The 21,678-nt window shown below is 37.6% G+C and overlaps 1 protein-coding gene and 1 pseudogene across 4 annotated transcripts; both read left to right on the top strand.

Moving 5' to 3' along the window:
• Window positions 1–885: 885 nt before the first annotated feature.
• On the top strand, window positions 886–5,657 carry LOC107743216 (farnesyl pyrophosphate synthase-like; annotated as a pseudogene).
• Window positions 5,658–6,293: 636 nt separating this feature from the next.
• On the top strand, window positions 6,294–21,020 carry LOC107743195 (uncharacterized). 4 transcript variants are annotated; one of them, XM_016556337.1, is made up of 12 exons: window positions 6,294–6,406; window positions 7,588–10,752; window positions 12,890–13,888; window positions 14,613–14,732; window positions 14,832–14,908; window positions 15,104–15,121; window positions 15,367–15,541; window positions 15,901–16,006; window positions 16,128–16,174; window positions 16,793–17,552; window positions 17,652–17,816; window positions 18,654–21,020. In XM_016556337.1, the coding sequence occupies exons 2-12, from the start codon at window positions 7,680–7,682 to the stop codon at window positions 18,817–18,819; spliced, it is 5,706 nt and encodes a 1,901-aa protein (XP_016411823.1). In that variant the 5' UTR covers window positions 6,294–6,406; window positions 7,588–7,679; the 3' UTR covers window positions 18,820–21,020. The 4 variants fall into 4 exon arrangements, with proteins under 4 accessions (XP_016411823.1, XP_016411824.1, XP_016411825.1 ...); XM_016556338.1 differs by having other exon boundaries at window positions 6,294–6,498; XM_016556339.1 differs by lacking the exon at window positions 12,890–13,888.
• Window positions 21,021–21,678: the final 658 nt, after the last annotated feature.

Below are 21,678 nucleotides of genomic sequence, written 5' to 3'. Positions count from 1 at the left end.
ATTTAAAAGTTTAGTGCAGAAGTATCGAATTGGTATCGATATCGACGATACTTGCTTGAAAAATATCGGTATCGTATCGAAAACAAAATAAGGGGTATGGCCCATCCCTAACACATACTGGTAAAAAATGTATAGCCTGAATGCACTGTAAGTCGCTTTGGATAAAAGCGTCTGCTAAATGCATAAATTATTAATTAATTAATTAAGTATTATAATCGTCACCACCTTTCACCCCACTAGCGCCGACCCTGTATATATGTATATATATATGTATATATATTTATGTATATATGTATATATGTATATGTATTTGTGTATATGTGCATATGTATATGTGTATATGTGTATGTATATATGTATATATGTATATGTATATGTATGTGTATGGGAAACTTTGTGCTATTTCAGATTTTCAATACACTCCATTCTGTGTGATATATATGCGCTTTGAAAAGTGGGGACATGGTGTAATGTCCTGAAAAGTCACCTTCTCCTTGTAATACCTATGTCATACCCTTGTCATTATACAAATTTATGTCCTCATTTGTCACAAAAACGCGCACGCACACACACACACACAAACATAGGCTTTGTGCAAACCGGTCCTTCCAACAAAACTGTCCAAAAGCAGTTTAGAACTGTGTTTAAAGCTACTACAACCATGCGAAGTAACTGATATTTTGGGGTCCAACAGTGAAGAAATAACTGTTTATTGTCAATCTGTCATATACATAAACTGGTGTTTATCATGCTACTAGAGTTTGCCAAATCTGATAGGTTCCTTTGCGTTCACTCCACCCTTTGCGTCGTGGATAGTCTCTTCTCATTGGCTGATTTCTCTGGAGCCCATCCTCGTTCGATTACTGCAACCAATGGACGTTCGTGATGTCATATGAGCTTTTGCGTACACGCCCCAACAGATCATGCGCAAAGCATTTTGGTACTTGAAGTTTAAACGAAGCCTTCATACTGAAACAAATATACAAAAAACTACAATATGAGGTACGCCTTCGATCTCATGGACCGTCTTGACTTTTCATACTGCAGGTGAAATAAAAGCCCACAGAATTGTTTGTGGCAGTAGTCTGAGCAAGGACAGATTCGTGGTAAGTCAAAGTAAACCTCTTTCTAGATAAAAGTGTTTTATGATCCGGTTAATCTCAAATACTATGTAAATAATGTTAATGCAGCTCCCTTAGCGAAGCTAGCAAAGTTTATGCGATCATGTTTACCATGTTTACATTGCTTATGTGTGATTGTGCTAAGTATTATTCCACCTGTTATTTCCTAAAATTGGATATAATATTTATTCCTTATAAAAGCTGTCACATAATAGCAAGTTTGCTAAATCAGTCTTTTACTACAGATTAAACCCAATGCATTATCAAAGCGCTACGTTAAGCTGTCTGCAGATTTTTATGCATGCACAGTGTGTATTTTCAGTTTAGGACAACATATTATTTCCATATTTTCCAAGTGATACAGTAATCCCTATGTCATATGTTTGCCTGTTTCTGATTTATGTCTCTGTCATCACACTATGTTTCTGTGCTCCATCACTTCAGAGTGACAACAGGTGCAGTAACGGTGTCCAGCAGAAAGGCAAGATGTTGTCAGATGCTCAGCTCTTTGATTTGGAGTTTGAAAAGTTGGTTTCTGAACTTACAGAGCAGGACTTCACTGATCCAGTTCTCACTGATGCCCTCAACAGACTCAGAGAGGTAGAGTAAACCTCTCCCAGCCTGTTTGGAGCGAGGAAATCTGCATGAAGACAAATAGTTAAGATGGCAGACAAAGCATTTAAAGTTTAAAACTCTAGAACAGATCTGAAACCATTCTGAAACGACACTCTATTGAATTATTTTATTATTTGTCAGTTTGGCTTTTCTTTTTTATTTTGAAATAAGTATCATTTTTCTTTAGGTGCTTCGGTACAATGCTCCTGGAGGCAAGAGAAACCGAGGCTTGTCTGTGATTGGTTCGCTACGGGAGCTGGTCTCTCCTTCTGAACTGGCACCTGATGAAGTTCACAGAGCCCTTTTGGTTGGATGGTGCATTGAACTGGTGTGTGAAATTGATACTATTAATTGACCTTATGACAACGGTTACTGACAATGCAAGTCAGCTTGCTCGCTGGTGTACAAGATGATTTCAGAGTAAATGACTTCAAATGCAGTTTATCAAAGTTTATCATTGCACAAGTATCTTGGATGAACATTTAGTATACATTTACACTAACTGTAGATAGAGATTGACAGAGGAAATAAACCAAACTTTTCCTTCTTAATTTTTCTGACAATGAAGCATACTTCCATATAAAATTTAATGTAACCACTTAAATTACATCTAATGATAATAAAAAAAAAAAACTCAAACTCACACACTTTAATTGTACAGCCTTTTTATTTAATGGAGAAAAAGTCACAGAATCTCAGAAGTGTAAAATGTCAGTGTCATAAAGAAAGACAAGTCTGATCCAGTTCATGCATTATTCAAGATTACTGGCTGATTTCAGGAAAGGAACGAACAAAACTATTAACTAGCCACTCTGGATACCTAGTATCCGAATGACATCTGCTATAACAACACCTTGATAGACTTTACAGCTTGATGGACAAAATGGCAGCAAGGCTTCTTAGTGCAGTGATTTGATTGCCACTTTGGGCTGTCAGTCATTTATCTGTCATAAGGTCAATTGCAATGCAAACGAACAAATTGTGCAGTGCAAAACGTTTTGTTTTCTCCCCAGCTTCAGGCTTTTTTCTTGGTGTCTGATGACATTATGGATGCATCCCTGACAAGAAGGGGTCAACCCTGTTGGTATAAGAAGGTAATTGATTGATTGATTTATGATTGGTTTGAGATATATGCTGATGATACCGTAAAATTGCATTACAAGGAGTGAATATTGATAAATTTGTTTATGTTCTAATAATATTTCCAGTCAATTTAGTTTTATTCTTTGAAGTGGAATCTTTAAAAAAAAAAAATTCTATCATGTATTTTCTATCATGTAACATTTTGTCCTCTTGAAATTAAACTTAGATAAGTCTATTATTAATCATCATCATCATCATCTTCATCATCATTATAATAGTAGAACTCAATTCCACATTCTTATTTCAATATTTTTTTCACACAAAAGAATATTGATTATTATTATAATACTTTTACTGTTAAGAACAATCATAATAATCAGTTTCTGGGATTGACAAAATTATTTTAATTTACGGTATAAGTATTAGAGGAATAAGTATTATATAATAAGTATATTATATATATTTATTATAATAATAATAATATATAAATATATATTTATTACAATATATATTTTATTTATATAAGTGTGTGTGTGTGTGTTCTATTACACTAGTGTATATCAATTGTGTGCTAATCTATGTTGTTTATGTATTTGTCAGGAAGGTATTGGTCTGGATGCCATTAATGATGCTTTTCTCCTGGAGGGGGCGATCTACCGCCTTCTTCGCAGACATTGCAGAGGACAGCGCTACTATATCCATCTTCTTGAGCTTTTTACTGAGGTAATCACCTAAAAGTTTCATTACTCTGTTACAGCAATGTGCACACATTTTAACTTATTATTGCTCACTGGCAGTGTTGGGCAGTAATGCATTACTTTGTAACGCGTTACTGTAATTTGATTACTTTTTTAGTAACGGAGTAATTTAACACATTATAATTTTACATGAACTAATATAAAATATAAACGATTAACAGGTGCAAGCATATGAAGACTTTCTATTTAGGCTATAACACGTGTTTGTCGCGTTGAGCAATGCAGTGCTGAAATTTGCGTGCTCACGAATCCTCTCATTATAACACACGAATTGTAGACATTATGAAAGATTCATTATGCATATATTTATTGTGTTGACAGAGATTTGTGAGATTGCGATGAACTGAGATGTCTTTTAGAGATTATAAATGCAGCGCTCTTTGCTGGCATTCTGCCATGCCAAACCATGCACGCAGCAGCCGCTTGCTTTAGTTAAAAATAACAGTGTTCTGTGAATGTTGATGCTTTAATAACAAATATGTATCAGGAGCGTGTATGCTGGGATTTCATAAATTTAATGGAGAAAAAAGTAACGTAACTAGTAATGTAACTAATTACTAATTACTTTTGAAATAAAGTAATCAGAACAGTAACGTGATTACTTTTAAAAGGAGTAATCAGTAATCAGTAATTTGATAACATTTTCAGAGTAACTTGCCCAACACTGCTCACTGGCAGCTTGTTCATACAAATGTACGAAGACTATTATGCAGTTTCTATCACATGATTAACTGCATATTGTTTAATAGATACTGACATACTGTATGTGGGCTGTCTAAAACCTGAATTTTTTTTTTTTCAAGACTTCTTTCCAGACAGAGCTGGGTCAAGCTCTAGATCTGATGACAGCACCTCCACACAAAATTGACCTTGATCGCTTCACAATGGAGAGGTGAGAGGGTGTCTATAAGGGTCAGACCACTTAAATGGCATGAAACCTGACAAAACTAAATAATATTTATGAATTCACTATCGTTGACTGATTTACAGTGTATTTGCTTCAGGTACAAAGCCATTGTGAAATACAAAACCGCATTCTACTCCTTTTATCTCCCTGTGGCTGCAGGCATTTTGCTTAAAACAAGTAAAATTATCTGCCAGTGGGGTAAGTAAAATATTCTTAAAACAAGAGTATTTTACTTACCCCACTGGCAGATAATTTTACTTGTTTTAAGCAAAATGCACTTAATTTAGTTTTTTCCCTCTGGAAACAAGACTAAATATCTTAAGTCAATTGGCTTTTCTAGTAAAAGTATCTTGATTTAAGAATTTTTAGATATTTTGACTAGAAACAAGACAATTTTTTGCAGTGTATAATAAAGCAACACTTTTGAAGCCTGAAAGCTATCAGATCTTCTCTGGTTGTAATATACCAAAGCATTCAGAACATGTTTGTCATTGACAGGATGACTACTTGGATTGTTATGGTGACCCCACAGTGACTGGAAAGATTGGCACGGATATCCAGGACAACAAATGCAGCTGGCTGGTGGTGACTGCACTGGGCATCATGACACCTGAACAGAGGGCAGAACTAGAGGTGAGAAAATGTGGGACATTTTCTAAAAGGAAATAATTGCAGAAAGCAACAGTCAAATGTGGTCAAGTTAACAGATTTTCCCTCTTTCTTTCAGGCATGTTACGGACATAGTGATGCTGAAAGTGTTGAACGGGTCAAGGCTTTGTATGATACTCTGGAATTGCCTATCCGATACCATCAACATGAGGAGGAGAGCTATCGCCGTCTTCAAAAACTCATCCAGCTTCATGCCAAGAATCTGCCTCCCGCTGTGTTTCTTAATTTTGCCAAGAAAATATATAAGAGAAACAAATAAGCCGTGGTTCAAAGAAAGGAAAGGATGAAATAAAGATGCAGGGAGGGATTTTAGTGGTTGAGTAAATATGGAAATGGTAGGTTTTATCCGCACTTTAAATATACTGTCAAGAGTTGAATTATTTGTCATAACTATTTGTGTTTTCCCTTTTATTGTTGCAGAAAAATACAATATGTTGATTCATAGGTCTTCCACATATTGCACACATAAACAACACATGTCAGTGTTTCACTTGGGGTGTATATATATATATATATATATATATATATATATGAATAAACCATATATTTTCATCAGGTTTTTGGATTGTATTTTCAGCATCTTTGGATAAATGAGGAAGAAAAAAGGAAAAATATGTATATATTATTTTTGCACTGAGAATAAGAACCAACAAACGGCTGATCAGGTGCAATCCCAGTGAATAGATGCACATATTCTTTAAAAACAATCAACTTAAGTATTTAATAAGTTAAATAAGTGAAGAAATACCTAGATAAAATATCTGCCAAGGCAGAACACAGTGGCACTTTTTTTTTTTTCGGGAAACCTGTCACATTAGGTTGTACTGTATATTTTTTAGACTCTACCAGAATGTGTAACCTATCCAGTCATCCATCAATCCCCATCATTGCTGTAAATTTGGATTATAGAAAGACGAGAAATGTGCTTTTAATAAAGAACTTTGATCAACATTCTTTTTCCACGCACTTTTCTGTGTGAGGAGGTGTTTGAATGAGTGTGTGCAAGAGAAGTTTTGTGGGCTCGCTGCTCTCGGTTTGGTCCAGGCAGAGCAGAGATGCTGCTGAGGGGTGTGGTCTCGAGGATGGGATGAGAGAGAGAGAGAGAGAGAGAAGAGGGGAGGGGAAGGGAGGGCTGGAGGGCTGGATGACGGAGCGATAGACAGGAGGAAAGAGAATAACGGCGTGTAATAATTTCAGAGTCAGGGTTTGTGCGATGGAATAGAGATCGAGATTTATATCCTTCTGGAAATGAGGTAATTTGTTTCGTATTGAATTGTCTGCTGGATTATGTGCGTTTTGTTTTATTTCCGGATTTTGCTGATGAATCTGTTGTTTTGTTTATACGGTAAGGTATTCGAAGATATATCATAAACCGATACGTTATTATTGTGAAATTTTAGTCTCCTGTATTGATACCAGTACCATTAAAGTCCACGGAGGAGGTGTCATCACAACTCGTATGTCATCACATCTTATTACACATCATTTTTTATACTCTATAAATATTTAATATATTAGCCACCAACAAATAATTAATACACAACGGCGTCTTAGATTACGTGATGTTCAAATATTGTATTGTATTTATATCAGTCATGAGTTTATTTACTAAACGCGCACTAGGCCTAGATTTACATCCTCTGTATCCAAGGACATTGGGCGCGAGCAGTGCATTGCCCACGGTGTTCATGAAGAGCAAAAACAGCGTTTGTCATTGCTATGATTTTCTGCTCCACGTGCCTTATGCAGAGAAAAATTATGCAGATTTTGTATAGTAGACTAAAGAGCTTTCTGGATATGTTAAGGATATGTTGATTAGCCTATATATAGGCTGTTTTTGTTCTCTCTCTTATGGGCATGATAATATATTTAGATTAAATAATGTACAAATTCCGCAAATGAATACAAATTTGTTATTATCTGAGGTCATCATAGCTTTGGGTGAATGCAGTAAAAGACTAAAAAGATGCCAAGTTCTGAATCTAATTGTCAGTTGGCAAATATTAGAATGCATTTTTTTCTTTACTCTTACAAATAATATATTATTTTAATAATGTTGATATAATATGCTTACATGAAATACCGTTATATGTAGCATTATTATTAAAATTATTATAACTGAAATTATTATTAAAATTATATATTATTTATTAGACAAACAACTGAATAGTACTTAGCATGCAAGCAGTTTCTAAAAAGCTGGTGTGTACAGTACACGTGTTTCAGTAACACAGAATAGTGTATACATTTTTATGCTCTGAGAATTTGGAAATAATATGTTTAATCTCAGTCCAAGAGCAACAGAGAAGTACTACTTTATCTATAAAATTTACCAAGTGATGCTAAATTGTGAAAACATTTTTTGTCCAATTTCTCAATTAAGGTGGTCAATTATTGTGTTTCTAAACAAAATCTGTCTTTCTCAATATTTCAGGTACTAACTAGATCCAAGATGTGACCCCATATGTTTACAAACTCTTTAGAAAAACACCAGAATAATAATCAGGACATAAAAACTATCCCACCATGCACCACTCCTCTCGTCCCTCTGTGCCCCCACGTTCCCGCAGGTTTGTCGATAGGCGTACGGAGGTAAAACCAAGCCAAGGGGCTAAGAGGGAGGACAAAAACATGAACACAGCATCTTCATCCCCTCGTCGTGGCACTCGGGGACCACCTGAGTCTTCCAGGTTGAAGGGCCCCAGTCAAGGTGCACGAGCCCCAGTGGTTCAATCCAAACTGGTGCGGCCACAGAAGAATGGTGCTCACGCAATACCAGCTATCTCAAAACCAAAAAGTGGACACACTGTATCAAACCTAGTCCCAGCTGTGGATCCAAACTGCAATGAGCCCAGCCTACCTTGTCTGTGTTGTGATGGCCATTCACCTCAGGATAGCAACAGCCTTTTTAATCACAACCATAACAATAATAACACTGTAAACATCAGGCAACAAATGAAGCTGCCACCACCACCTCCACAGAAGGAATTGGCAGTTCCCAAACAAGACATCAAAGAAGATGAGTGTAAGCCAGAAGTAAAGCAACCTCATGTCATTCCAGTGGAGGAGAGAGAGGAGGACAATGGCAGTGTGGATGAAAAAGAGGGTGGTCAGCTCAAAAATGATGACTGTGGTATAAATGTGAATGCTAATGTTGATGAGAATGGCAACGGCAATTGTAATGGTGAAGATGATGAAGATGATGACGACGAAGATGATGATACTCTTGTCCCTTCTTGCTGCAACTGTCCAAAATCCTTGCTGGACTTCTCCCTCACATCTTCTACCTCATCTTCATCCACATCCATCAGCAGCTGCTCAGATCTGGAGTGTGACTGTCCTGATACATTTTCATTGTCATCCCAGGACCAAGAGGCCACTGAATGCTATCCATCATCTCATTCCCCGGTCTCCAACTGCCTTGCCTTTCAGTCCAATGCTTTACCATTGGATCTCAACACTTCTGCAAGATCGCCTTGCTCTTCTGATGAAGGCTATCCCTCAGCCCCTTGCTCTCCGTCCTCTGATTATGTAGACAGCAAGGGATCAGAAGAAGGAAAATGTATTAAAGTGGATCTCCTCCATTTTTTAGACTCCATAGAAGAGTTGGGAAAAGTGGATCTGTTCTACCGCATTGTTAGGCTGGCACACTGGGAACTGGATGGTGAGCTGATTGTCAGAGATAGATTGGATCACCAGCAGAAGCTTCAGAGGGTTAACAAAGAGGTGAAGTTGGCTTATCTTGTGAAACTTCAGGAGGAAGGTTTAGACTTTGATGATGAGGATATCACTGGAGTTTTGGATGAAATGGACAACATTGACATTCCATGGAAGTTGTATAAAAACAACAAATCAAGTGAATCCCAGGAATTTTCTGATGCAGGGGTAGATATGACAGCCCCCTCTGATCTTGATGAAACCCCTGCCTCGGATTCACTTGCTCCATCGCCATTGGAGCCTCCTCCTCGGCCCCCAAAACCTCCAACGAGGCATGTGAGTGCCCACCCAGATTCACACACTTACGAGAACATCAGCGGACATGTTTTCTCAGTCACATCCACCAATCACGCTACTAATTTCTCTACAAGTGTCCCTGTCCCTACCTTGCCTGCATTGTCATCCTCACCCCCAGCTTTAAAACCTCCTGCCCTTCCTCCTCCTCCATCACAACCTGTGCCCTACTTCACCCTAAATACAGACAGACCTGCTCTCACCTCCCCCAAACCACCCATTCCTCCTCCAAGAAAACATCATAAAGCCCGTCTAGAAGCTCAGAGACTTGCTGAGCTTGAAAGAGAAAAGACTCCTCTGTCCTTTCCACCGCCAATGTCCAGACCTCCTCCATTGCCACCTCCACCTGCGATGTCCTCGCCTCCAGCTGTTCCACCTCCACCATCACTCCCGCCGCCTCCATCTTTTCACACTCTGGATGTGGAAATCCGAAAGTTGCTTGCCCTAGCAGGCCTCACCCAAGCTGAATTGCTTAAACTTAGTCCCGAGTTGGGTGTTTGTGTAGATGTTGTCCTGGAGAATGAGCAACAGCCAATGTCTGACGTCTCTCAGATTGGAGAAATCAGTGTAAACTGGACACACAAGGAAGAAGGTGTAGATAAGGGGTTGCATTCCAGATTGAAAGAAGGATCCAGATTTGGGAAAGACAGGTCAACAGGTGCAAATGAATTAGATACTCTCAGTGAAAAGGAAATTTGTAAAGATGAACAGAAGGAATCAAACAGGACAACATCCTTCACAGAAATGGCAAGACGACATAAGAGAAATAGTGGACACCGTAATCATAGCTGCAGCTGTGGTTTTGGATCCAATGTTAGCCTATCTCCCAACTCATATTACAGCACTGATCTTAGCAATACAAACATCCTGAATGTTAGCTTTGGAATCTTTGATTATACTTCAGTGATTTCAGATACCCCTCCTCCTCCTCCTCCACCTCCACGACCATTGCCCTCTTGTCCACCAATTTCCTCCAATCCTCCTGAACTTCCTCCTCTCAAACCTTGCACTCTGCCTGCCAATGCATTTCGCCCAGATAGGTTTGACTGGCTGATAGCCTTCACCCCAGATACAGAGTCGCCACCTCTTGAGATGCGAAAATCGTCAAATGATGGCATGTTGCAAAAAGGCCCAGCTTCAACTTCAGGCTCAAAAGTCACAACCTTTAAAGAATTACGCAACAGAAGCAAACAGAGCTCCCCGCCAGCTCCTGTTCAACCAGAACCTGATCCAACTGTTATCACCCCAGACCCTGATTTTCTGTACAACCTCAAATGGAGAAGAGAGAAGATTGATGGGGATGGCTGGGAATATACTTCCCAAGCACAAGCCTCATTTCTTCAGCCGCCACCCACTCCTGCCTCATTGTCTCTCTTTAGGGAAATGTGCCGCCTGAATATACAAGAAGATTGCCCAGCAGAACCCAAAGTGTCCCAACAAATTGGCTGTTCAGTAAGTGAAGGAAGCCTTAGGACTATTTGTGATGAAAGAGATAAAGCTGTTAACACCAAGAAGATGGATGATGAAGATAAAGTGGAAGTTAGGGGAATGGCAGATGGAGCATGGACTTTGGAAACCAGAACATCAGGTAAAGTTGCATTTCATAAATATAGTTCATGTTTTGTCTTAGAAAGTTCATCCACACAATAAAACAGTGCAAATTCAGTGGAATATTAAGGAGAAAGTAAAAGAACAGTAGTCTGATGACATGGAAAGTGGTGAGCCAAGATGAGAGTCACGCAGGCAGATGGGTAGATGAATCAGCAGAGCAAGACTGGAGGGAATTTCAGAATGCAGCAGGCTTAATGCTGTGTTGTTTTTTCATGATGTCACAAAGCTTTTAATTATTCATCCTCCTCAGCAGGCTAATTCATTTTTTCTCTCATCCTCTCTTCCTTTGCCCTGGCTGGCACACATTATGTATCATACTTTCCTCTGTCAGCCTTCCTATTTTTCAGTCAGTAGTTTCTATTTTATCTGAGCTAAAGTGTCAAACAAATTGGTATTTCAAAACTTGAAATGATAATACTATCAGAAATATTGTCTCATACAAAAGTCATAATGCACACCCCACACTTCTCTGCCTCTCTCCTCAAGCTTGCTTTGTCATTTTTCTGACATGCCATGTTGTCTCCTATTATTAAATTGATACTCCCGTGCTTGTTATTCTCTCATTGCATTATTTTTAATTTGCCATTTCTCTTTTGCTCTGCTCCTTTCTGTGCTGTTTATCTGCCAAATGGAAAAGGCTAATTTGCTTGGATCAGGTTACTTCACTTTTGACTTCAGATATAAATGGCCTCTAATGTGCCTGTAAATTGAGTAGCAAATACATTTGAGGGAGCCCTCATTTTTGTTTACAAGGTTAGCACATCATACAACTCTGCTAACCCATGCTTTGGCAATATAAGCACTATTCATCTTATTCATGGATATTAGTATTCATGAATTTAGCTTTGGTGTTTAGTTCTTCAACTTGTGTACATTTGTTTTATTCTGTGTTAGTAAATTGCTGTTTATTGAATCTTTACTCCCTTCATGACTCATATTTCTGGCTGTGTCAGTCAGCTCAAGAACATGACCTTATGCCTTTAAGTGTAGAAAAGGTGTGACTCAGACCTTTACACCAATCACAATACAGCAACAGGGAAACAGGAAGTGCTGAGTCAAACTGACTTCATTTGAGAGAGGGAAATATCTGGCAAGTTAAGGTAAAGTAGAATGCTTTTATGTCTGTAAATCATAATTCTCTAGTGATATGTACTGTGTGATGAAAATGCACTCTTTTTGACTGACTGGGAATTCAGTTGGATGGTTATATTTGATAACAAATAATCAGCAAAATCAATTAAAATACAACATGCTATCTACTGGTATGAATCAGAAGGTATTCTAGATCTGAAAGCTTATTTTCCAGACATTTAGACCTTGTAGCTTGTCTTTCAAAGCAAAGTTGCCATTGCAGATGAAATGTGATCCTAGTGCAGCTCCTCGTGAGATCCTAGATAGAGACTGCTTTCCCGCACACGGTCGAATGTGTAGAGATCAGATAAAGTGCTATTAGGCTTTGCACACCATATGCTGAAAATTTTAGTTTTTGTATGTGTGTTTGTTTGTTTTAGTTAAAAAAAAAAAAAACTGGCAAAGAAAAGATGCAAATGTGTGACACTCAGTACTCTGTGCAGTTATAAGAAGGAAATTTTGAGTTCTTGACTGATTAGTTTTTATGGATTTGTATTTAATATTATATTTTTTGCTTGTGTCTTATTTACTTATTTAGGCTAAAATAGTTATGCTTTCTCTTTTTTTCTAAAATATTTTTTAATGCAACTTCTGACCTGTGAAACACTGAGCGGCATAAAATGTGCTGTCCAGATAAAAATGTATTATTATTCTCTAAATTTTCACATCTTTAGACAATGAGTTATATACATATTTCCCCACGCACTATGGCATGTTGTGCTGTGTTCTAATGTTTGTATGATTATTGTAACACAGAAAATACTCTTTACATACAGCATATTGAATGTTTGGAGTTCTCTTTCATCTGTTTCATCATAAGTGCATTCTTTCTTCTTCTAAATGACACTAACATTTTTTCCATTCTCTCTTTTTCTCCCTCTTTCATCACTGTTTGCTGTTTTACCATTCTTCCCATCCTTTCGATTCTGAATCTCCTCCATTGTTATGCTCTCATAATTCTTCACCCATAATAACTGTAAAAGTGTCCTCACCTCCCTTGTCCCTCTCCCTGACCTCACCTTATTACCTGCACTCTGCTCCCCTGTCCCAGTTTTACCACACTGGCACTAACAGGGATCGTGCCGTGACCCATTGTGAGGGTTCTGTAAACATCTCAAACCCGTTATGCGTAAATTCCACTTTTGACTGCAGCAAAGATGACTATACTGACTCCCTGTACTGTGCCGGCCCAGAAAACAATACGATGTTGTTCTGTAAACAGGAAAATGATCTCAGTGGTAACATGGATTCTCTGTACCACCGCTGCAATCATGCTGACAGCTTCCTAGACTCTTTATACATCTGTGGGCATGATCTTGACAGCACAAAAAACAGCTTCTGTCCACATAACAGTGGAGTCGATTCAATCAGAAATGATGATTCACTTTACAGTGATGCCAGATACACAAGAAGCAGCCTGAAGCTGTTCACTGACCCTGAACCACCATCTGACATTAACACTCTCACTGAGGGAGACATAACGCCGTACAAAAACATTGACATGCAGGCTTACATAGCTATGCGAAACCTCAAAAATCGGAGCTATGTGAACAAAAACAGTTATAAAGATGTCGACTCGCTGTTTGATTTAAAATCAGACAACACTGATGACTCAAAACCACCAATCAACCCGTTTTTTGACCACAACAGCAATGAAAACTCAACACAGAACAAACAGCAGCTTGTATCTTTCCCTGCTTACTACCTTTATCACCCCCAAAACTGCCCCTTGCATAAAGGCGCCCCCCCACGGCTTTCCCCCGTAGGAGCGATCTCGCCTCCCCACAGGTCCGGGCCTCCAGTTCCAGGCACAGATGTTGCCCATCTCTGTTCACCCCTGTTCCCCCGCAGTCACACCCTTCCTGCCCTTGCCGCACCCCTTTACTACCCTTATCTGTACACACCCCCTGTTCAAGCCCCTCTGCGGGAGCCATCGGTACCCATACTTCACTTTCAGCAGAGTCCACCACCGCTCACTTTAAGTAAGAGATCAGTGCATTTTCATTTCTCTCACTTTCCTCCACTTCTTTCCACTTTCTTCGATTGAAAGCACCATGTCTGTTTGTCGCTGTGTCTCCATTCATATCCTGTGGATATTGTAGCACTGTCTGTGTCTGTGACAGTGTGAAATATGGGGTTGTCTGTTGCATGATGGCATCAGAACCTTAATAATGATAATATGTGGCTTATTTTTGTTATTTTTTTACTGGTCAACTGTTAGTGTTAATTTTTTGTTTGCTTGAAATATTTGATTATAAATGATGTAAGTTAATAATTTTATATAAATATACTTGTTGCTCTCATTTAAACTTTTTGAAAATTTCTTTGTGGTTATGGCTGTACAATATTTAATTTAAAATTTTAAAATGTTAATTATTTTATATACTATTTTATTTTATTTTTTACCCCTGACATTTACTGTATATTTTTGTTGATTTTAAAGGCATTGGTGTTTATTTTTTATGCTGCTCAGCATGTTTTGCTTTTGCATGTGACAAACCCAAATATGTCAACTCAAGTCCAAATATGACTGAAATGAATAAATATCTTTCATAATTTATTCATTAATATTTGTATCAGATCTATACACGTTCCTCACGAGCTGCTGTCATGTACTGCACTGGATTGGCTCAAGATCAACTGTAATACATTATCTTCTGTTAATCGAGTTTATAAGCGCACCCTGGTGTCTTTGCCTCCTAATAGCTGTTCGCAGCTTCTCATTTGCCGGCTCTGAGCAGAAGAACGCAGCCTGGATGGGAGAAGATGTGAGGCCCTCACTAAGTGCTGAAGGGCTGTCTTCTGCCTGCCTGCAAGAAAAGAAAAGTAATACAGTATAGTATACCTCAGAAACTTTTGGTCCGTATTTGTCTTTATTTTGCTTTTGTAAATAATTATTGACATTTTATGTGTTTTGGCTCACAGTTCTTGTCAATTCTGTCAGTGTGGCAGTGGAAGCCATTTTGGCTCAGTTCAGTTCGTCCAGGACTGTTGTACAGAAGGTCAGTTTTGCGCAAATGTTTCTTCTCAAACTTGGCATCATAAACTCCACGTCAGTTTAATATAGACATTCCCACAGAAAAGAAAAATTAAATTGAAACATTAATAGAATTAGTAAACCGTACCTGTTTTTTCCCTCTCTCTCTCCATGCCACTTCCATGCACTTGGCTTATCTCTTCCTTTTTTCTTTGTCCAGTTTTACTCAGTAGATAAGGTACTTCAAAGTTCATGAACATGAGCTTTGCGAATAACTTATTTTCACACTAACCTCATGCACCTTTCACCTCTTTCTCCTATTTTCATATTCCCTCTCTCTACCTCTTTTATTTATTTTAAACACTTTATATATCCTATATCTTTTTTCTCCATTGCTTTGTACATTTTTTATTCGTTCTCTCCATCTCTCTCCCCCTCTTGTCTGCCTATCTTCCATTGCCCTTTTTTGACCTCTGTTGACAGACTCTTTCTGGAGACAGCAGTGTAAATCCCTGTCTTGGTCGTCTGGTACTGCAGTCCCTTTGCCCAGCCCTGCGCAACCTGCTCTCTGATGGACTCAAGCCTCATCAGAGTGACCTCATTGCAGGCAGAAGGCCAAATTCACCCTGGGGATTGGTTCAGGCCTCCACCAAACCAGGTATAAGACATCTGGACCTGGCACACTAGACAATTACCTTCATTTTTCTCTCTCTCCATCTCTCATTCTCACACTTGTTTCGTTCTTTTATTTTCTGGCACCATGAATCCCTGCAGTATTGACCCATCTCTGTCATACTTCCTGTCTTGAAATATTCCTTGGTTTTCTCCCTCAGTATTCTTTGTTTTTGCTGCTCATATTCATTGCCTTATGTTTTCTGTAGCATTAGCAGGATTTCGATACTTTGTTCATTATGGTACACATTCATTCTCTTGCCTTTCCTAGCATTTCATAATCAATTGTTTGCTTGATAACTTACATGTATCTTTTAAAAATCATCATTTATTGTGGTTCTTTAGGCCCGGGCACACAGGCTTTGCACAACCTTCAGACTAAAGTAGCAGGGCTTCCCCAGCTTAAGCAGAGCAGACACAAGTTCAACGCATTTCTGTTTGGCCTTCTCAAGTAAGCCAGAACTTTCCTCGGTCTGTCTAAAAAATTATTTTATTTACAAGATATTGATTGTCTCTCTCTTCTTTTTATTCTCCATTGATTTATTATTTTCTTCTTCTAATCTGTCATGAAGTGTCAAGCTCCTGGATTACTGGCTTTCACATCTGCAGTCCTGCAGTGGTTAGTGTTCACATTTACTGTTGTTCTCCAGTTGTCCTTGCTGGAAAATCCATCTCAAGCTAGTTTTTGGAACAATGGCAGCTAGTGGAACATCTTGGACTGCCAACAAACCAATTACTGACTTATATAACCAGCTTTAGGTGATCAAGCAAGATTCAACCAAACGCTAATGACAAGGTTAGATCAGCTACCATGTTCCAAAACATTATTATCAGCCCACGCTGGATTTTAGAACAATACTGAGCAATATCAAACTCAACTTTCCCAAGACTGCTTTCAATCTTGTTAAACTGAATAGAGTAAAAAAACTGAGTGTACAAACAAAATAGTAACACATTTTTACATTTTATAACGTTTTTATATTTTATATATAATACACGTAAAAGGCATTGATTTACGTGTTGAGTAAAACTAAATTACCAAAATGCCCTTTTTTAGTACTCACTAAAATGTAATTATATACATTTATTTGATAACCCATAATGAATAGAATTTATTAAGCGTCATAGTAGTTAGATCTATTTTAACCAGTGATGCTTTTATAATTAAAATATATATCAATACATATTTTTTATCATAATTTTTACCTTTGTATTTTCTTTTTCCTCACTCCCACAGATGTGTTGGAGACATATTACCGCCCCGCTTCCTTCATGCGTCTCTCACTAACTTCTTGCCAGCCTCTTTTTGAGGAGCTTCTCCTCCTACTGCAGCCTCTCTCTCTTCTGACCTTTAACCTCGACCTGCTGTTTCAGCATCACCACCTTGACCCCTCCTCCCCACCTCTCACCCCAGCCAGTCACACATCTGAGATATATAGCCCACCAAATGAAGACTTCAGCTTCCACTTGTCACCCAAGGGGCTTTTCCAAGAAAGTGGCCATCATCTTGGAAGCGTGTTAGAGCAAGACCTTGGCAGTTTGGGTTTAGACCCCAATCCTAATTCAGGTCTCACGAGTCACGTTCTTGATCTGTCAGCCTATCGCAATCCAATTTCGCTGTCGTCAGGCGTCACCAAGGAGGAAGCCAGTTCGCCATTATCATGGTTTAAAGGGAATGAGATCTCCATACCTCTTGATGCCGGAAGCCTTTCCCAGCAGGCAGGCCAGGCTCTTCAGCAAGGCTGGGGTGCAGTAATGCGTTTTGGGGAGCGTTTAGGGCAGAACTTTGGTTTGGCCACCACCACAGAGGATGATAAAAGTCCAAACTCACCAGGAGACTTCAAGACTGGCTTCTCGCTGAATCCAAAAAGTCCAGATGAAAACAGGCAGCAACCAAGAGACGACCTTTCCTTGAAGGATAGTGGAGCTGCTGTTCCCTGGGGTCTGGGACGGCTCTTTGGAGCTTCTAAGAGCCCCAGCAACCCACCAGCAAGCAGGTTTGATGTTGATTTTTTTTTAAATGTCAGTTTAGTATAATCCAGATTTTATCAGGTTTATTTATGTGATGTGTCTTTATATCTTCTCTTATACTGTAGGCGCCCATCTCAGTGGCTCTCCCCAGGCGTATCCGTCCTTTCCCGCATAGTGAATCTTGACCAGGGTTCTCCGCCTGAGAAGAGAGAGCCCCAGAGAAGCAAAGATAAGGAGGAAGATGAGAAGGAAGAGATTAATGAAACCAGAGATCAGCCAAAGCCCCTGAGGTAAAGTTTCTGTTAGATGATTCATATTCCTAACAGATTTACATTTATGCATTTTATGAGATAAGTTCAGACCTTTTAATAGAAATAAAAAAAATAAAGTGCTTTTGAAGGGCTTGTGGTTATTTAGGTCAATTACACAATGTTAATTTTTGTCTATTAATTTATTCAGAAATACAAAAATAAATAAACAAATAAATAAAAATGAAAATCATACATTCATACATGTAATGACTTAAATAGAGTTGTATATTTTTATTGAAATGTATTTATTTATTTATTTGCAAAACATGAATTTCTCAATTAAAATTCATAAATATTCTTTAGGGAATAAACGAGAAAATGTCAGCGTAATAAAGCAGCAGTCCTTATGTCAAGTCCTATATTGGTAAACTTGAAGTCATGTAAGCCAACAAACATTTTTAAAAAATGCACAAAAAAAGGAAAAAACTAAATAAAAAAGGAAATAATATCATAGAATATCATAATATCACCCTGCTGGTCAGTAAGTCTCTTAAAATATCAGATAATTTCAACTTTTTTTTTTTTTAATGACAAGTCAAGGTTAGTTAACATTTTAAAATGTGGTGTCAAAAATATAATAATATTTATACATGAATAATTCATAATATTACTAAAAATATATGTTTTATTGTAATATTAACATTTATTACACTCACAAATATTCAAGGTCTAAACAAAACATGTCTTTTACCACATTTACATTGTTAGATTCATCTATGACAGTTTAATATGGTGACCCATAAAGCAATCTCTGAAAAGAGTCTCTGAAGCTTTTACCATCAACAATAAGCTGAGTCTTGTGTTCTGATTCATCAGGACGGTCCGAACTCTGTGTGACCACACAGGCACTGGAACAGAGCTGAGCTTCAGGAAGGGGGAGGAGCTTGTCCTGTTGGGAGGCGTGGACCATGACTGGATTCGATGTCGTCAAGGTCACAAGGAAGGCCTTGTTCCCATTGGTTATGCTTCACTTATCATGTGACTTATCTTTAATTTTGCCTGTATGTTTGTGTGAAAGAATATCAGGGGATAATGTATAAGGGAAAAGACCATATATAGATGTAGTTATTAGTAGCCGTGTTACGCGTTTATCTGTTTATCTCTGACCCTCGTTGCCTGGTTTGTGACGTCTGGAATATTTTCTGTGATATATTAGAAACTGTATAAATCATAAATATATATTTAGATTTTAAAAAGATAGATGGACAGATAGACAAAAAATAGAATTGGGTAATGAATAAAAATCAAGTAAAACCATCATAGTGTATTTATTATTAGGTGTGTTGCCATAACAAACGGCTCACCCGGAATCTTACTTAAAAAGCGCAAAGTTACGTATATTCATAAAACAGCATTTCATTATAATTTTAAGTCTAATAAACAACCAATATGCATATGCGACCTATTTTCATCCGAAACTGTGTGTAAAACCCCTTAAATTTCTTACCATATCATCAGCCCAAAGGCAAGCACGTCTTCATTACTACAAAGGGCAAAGGCATGAGTTTTGGTTATTTTGGGGCTGCATTAGTACATAAATGACAGATTTACTCAAGTTAACTCTTTAATTTATTATACAATTAATATTTTATTTTTATTGAACTGTTTAATAAGAAATTACTGGCTAATCAGTCTAAAAACTAACTGCTTGACAATTTAAATAATTTTTTCCTCATAATATTAATACTTCGTTGTTCTAATTTGTACACCAACAATTAGTAGATGAACTCTTGGTATTGCCTGAAGATGCCCTTATATACACCCTTTTATTATCTCACTTACCAAGAAAAAAATATTCTGTTTGAAAACCGACATTATTATTCTCTTATCGTTATTATTGTAACTCTCAATGGTAACAGTCAGATATACGTATTAGAGTGGTAGTGTGTAGATGATTCTTTTCTATTTCATACAGTGTGATGGCTACTGTGGTAAGATCTGTATCACCCATGAGCTTGATAGTGACTATGCATACTCTGTACTGTATTGTTTATGAGGCTTGTTGCTGGAGAAACGTATATGATTGATAGCATTCATGATTTTCTTTTGAATGGATATTCTGCATCCGTATAATGCTTTGAATCAGGGGTTTACATACTAAACCTGTATGAATGTGTGTAGCAAATGTCAGGTATTCATCAATACAACTTATTTGTGTGCACAAATACTTTCACTTAGACTACAAATGCTAAAGGAATAGGCCAGGATTTTAGTGGCTGTGGTGGGAAAGGTGATTTTAAATAGAGCTTGCTTATTGTTGTTCATTAAATGGCCCTCTGTGTTTCCCACATGTATGAATTTTTGTCACACCTCTGACACTGCTAATCATAAATATATTCTGAAAAATGAGAGAATAACCCGGTCACATAAGCGTGCCAGTCCGCATGGAACACAGCATTGCCTATCACACCACATAATGATATGCCTTCTGGATTATTCCAACCAATAGCAAAAAGCAGTGGGCTACAGTAGCAGTAACCAATTCACATTGCTGTATATATAAGTAAAATTAGTGTATGGGATTTATGTATGTATGAGTATGTCAAGGGACAGTTGATACAATTTTTAAGATATAGTTTAAGAGAAAACAAAGTCTGAGATTTAGCTCCTTGAGAAGTTAGCTTTGTAATTGGCTTGAGCTTTAATGTCCCTGTTTTAAAAACAAAGAAAATATAATAAAATCGTATGGTTTGAGAAGTAAGCAAACAGCAGGGGTTCGGTAAAAAAAAAAAAAATCATATTTAGTGTAATAGTCTTACCTCACAGGGCAAACTGCAATGATGCATGATGTTTTTTTTAATGATTATTTTCATTTATTATTTTTAGTTCTTGTAGTTGTCATTTTCATTATGACATTTCATTAATATGTTTTGGAGAAAGAAACAGCTATGTTGCATTATAAATATAGTGTGCTTATTGTCTGTGGTTAATGTCTGCTTTTTATCTGTTCCTCTTTTCTATCTCTCTATCTATCTCCTGTGTGTGTACTTTTGTGTGGTAATGAGTTGCGTAGCTCTGTGTGGTAATGCCCATCGCTGGTAGCACACTTAAAGCATATTATGTACTGTACCAACTCTTGAGTTCTGTAATTCCCTGTGAATCAGCTCTATGCATGTTGGTGTTTGTAAATATGCCCAATAAAATATTAAAAGAAACGATGTGCAAAGAGTGTGACGCTGAAGACATATGATGTTGTGGCCACAAATGTAGTGTTTATGTCAGCTGTAATACCACAGGTCACATTAAGATGTCACTAAATGAACAAATAAAGCTCTTGAAAGGACAAATATGAGAGAACTGCACAGATACTGCTGTTGTGATGTGTTTAATGTGACGTCAACTTCAGAACAAGCAACTTATAATACAAAAAAAGTTCAAATTAGTTAAGATCAAACCTCAAGACCACATTGCAATATTCCTAAACTACATATTTGCACGCCTTAAGTGCATTCACTTCTTATACACACTTTGGGATATAATATCAAACCCATTTTATGCGAGTTTGTGATTCATAGAGACAGATCTCATTTCCATTATTAATATATTTTGATCCCACACCATGATTTCTAGAGCCAGTCCCTGTGTTCTCACTACATTTATAACACTGCCCTCTTATGGCACATAAAGAAACATTTCTCTTTTGAATATACTGTAAATACAGGTAGATATATCATGAACATGCTTGTAAAATTATTTCAAATATCAAACCAATAATCCATAACGTATGTATATGAACTAATATTTTCTGTAATTGTTCTTTTTACTTTAATGTTGAAAGAATAAAGGTGACTTTATAATTATGGTTTCTGCATTTAGACTATTACCTATGAAGGCCAGTTTA

This window comes from Sinocyclocheilus rhinocerous, unplaced genomic scaffold (assembly GCF_001515625.1).
Source record: "Sinocyclocheilus rhinocerous isolate Xijiao unplaced genomic scaffold, SAMN03320098_v1.1 scaffold946, whole genome shotgun sequence".
Taxonomy (NCBI): Eukaryota; Metazoa; Chordata; class Actinopteri; order Cypriniformes; family Cyprinidae; genus Sinocyclocheilus; species Sinocyclocheilus rhinocerous.
This window is presented reverse-complemented; position numbering and strand designations above follow the sequence as displayed.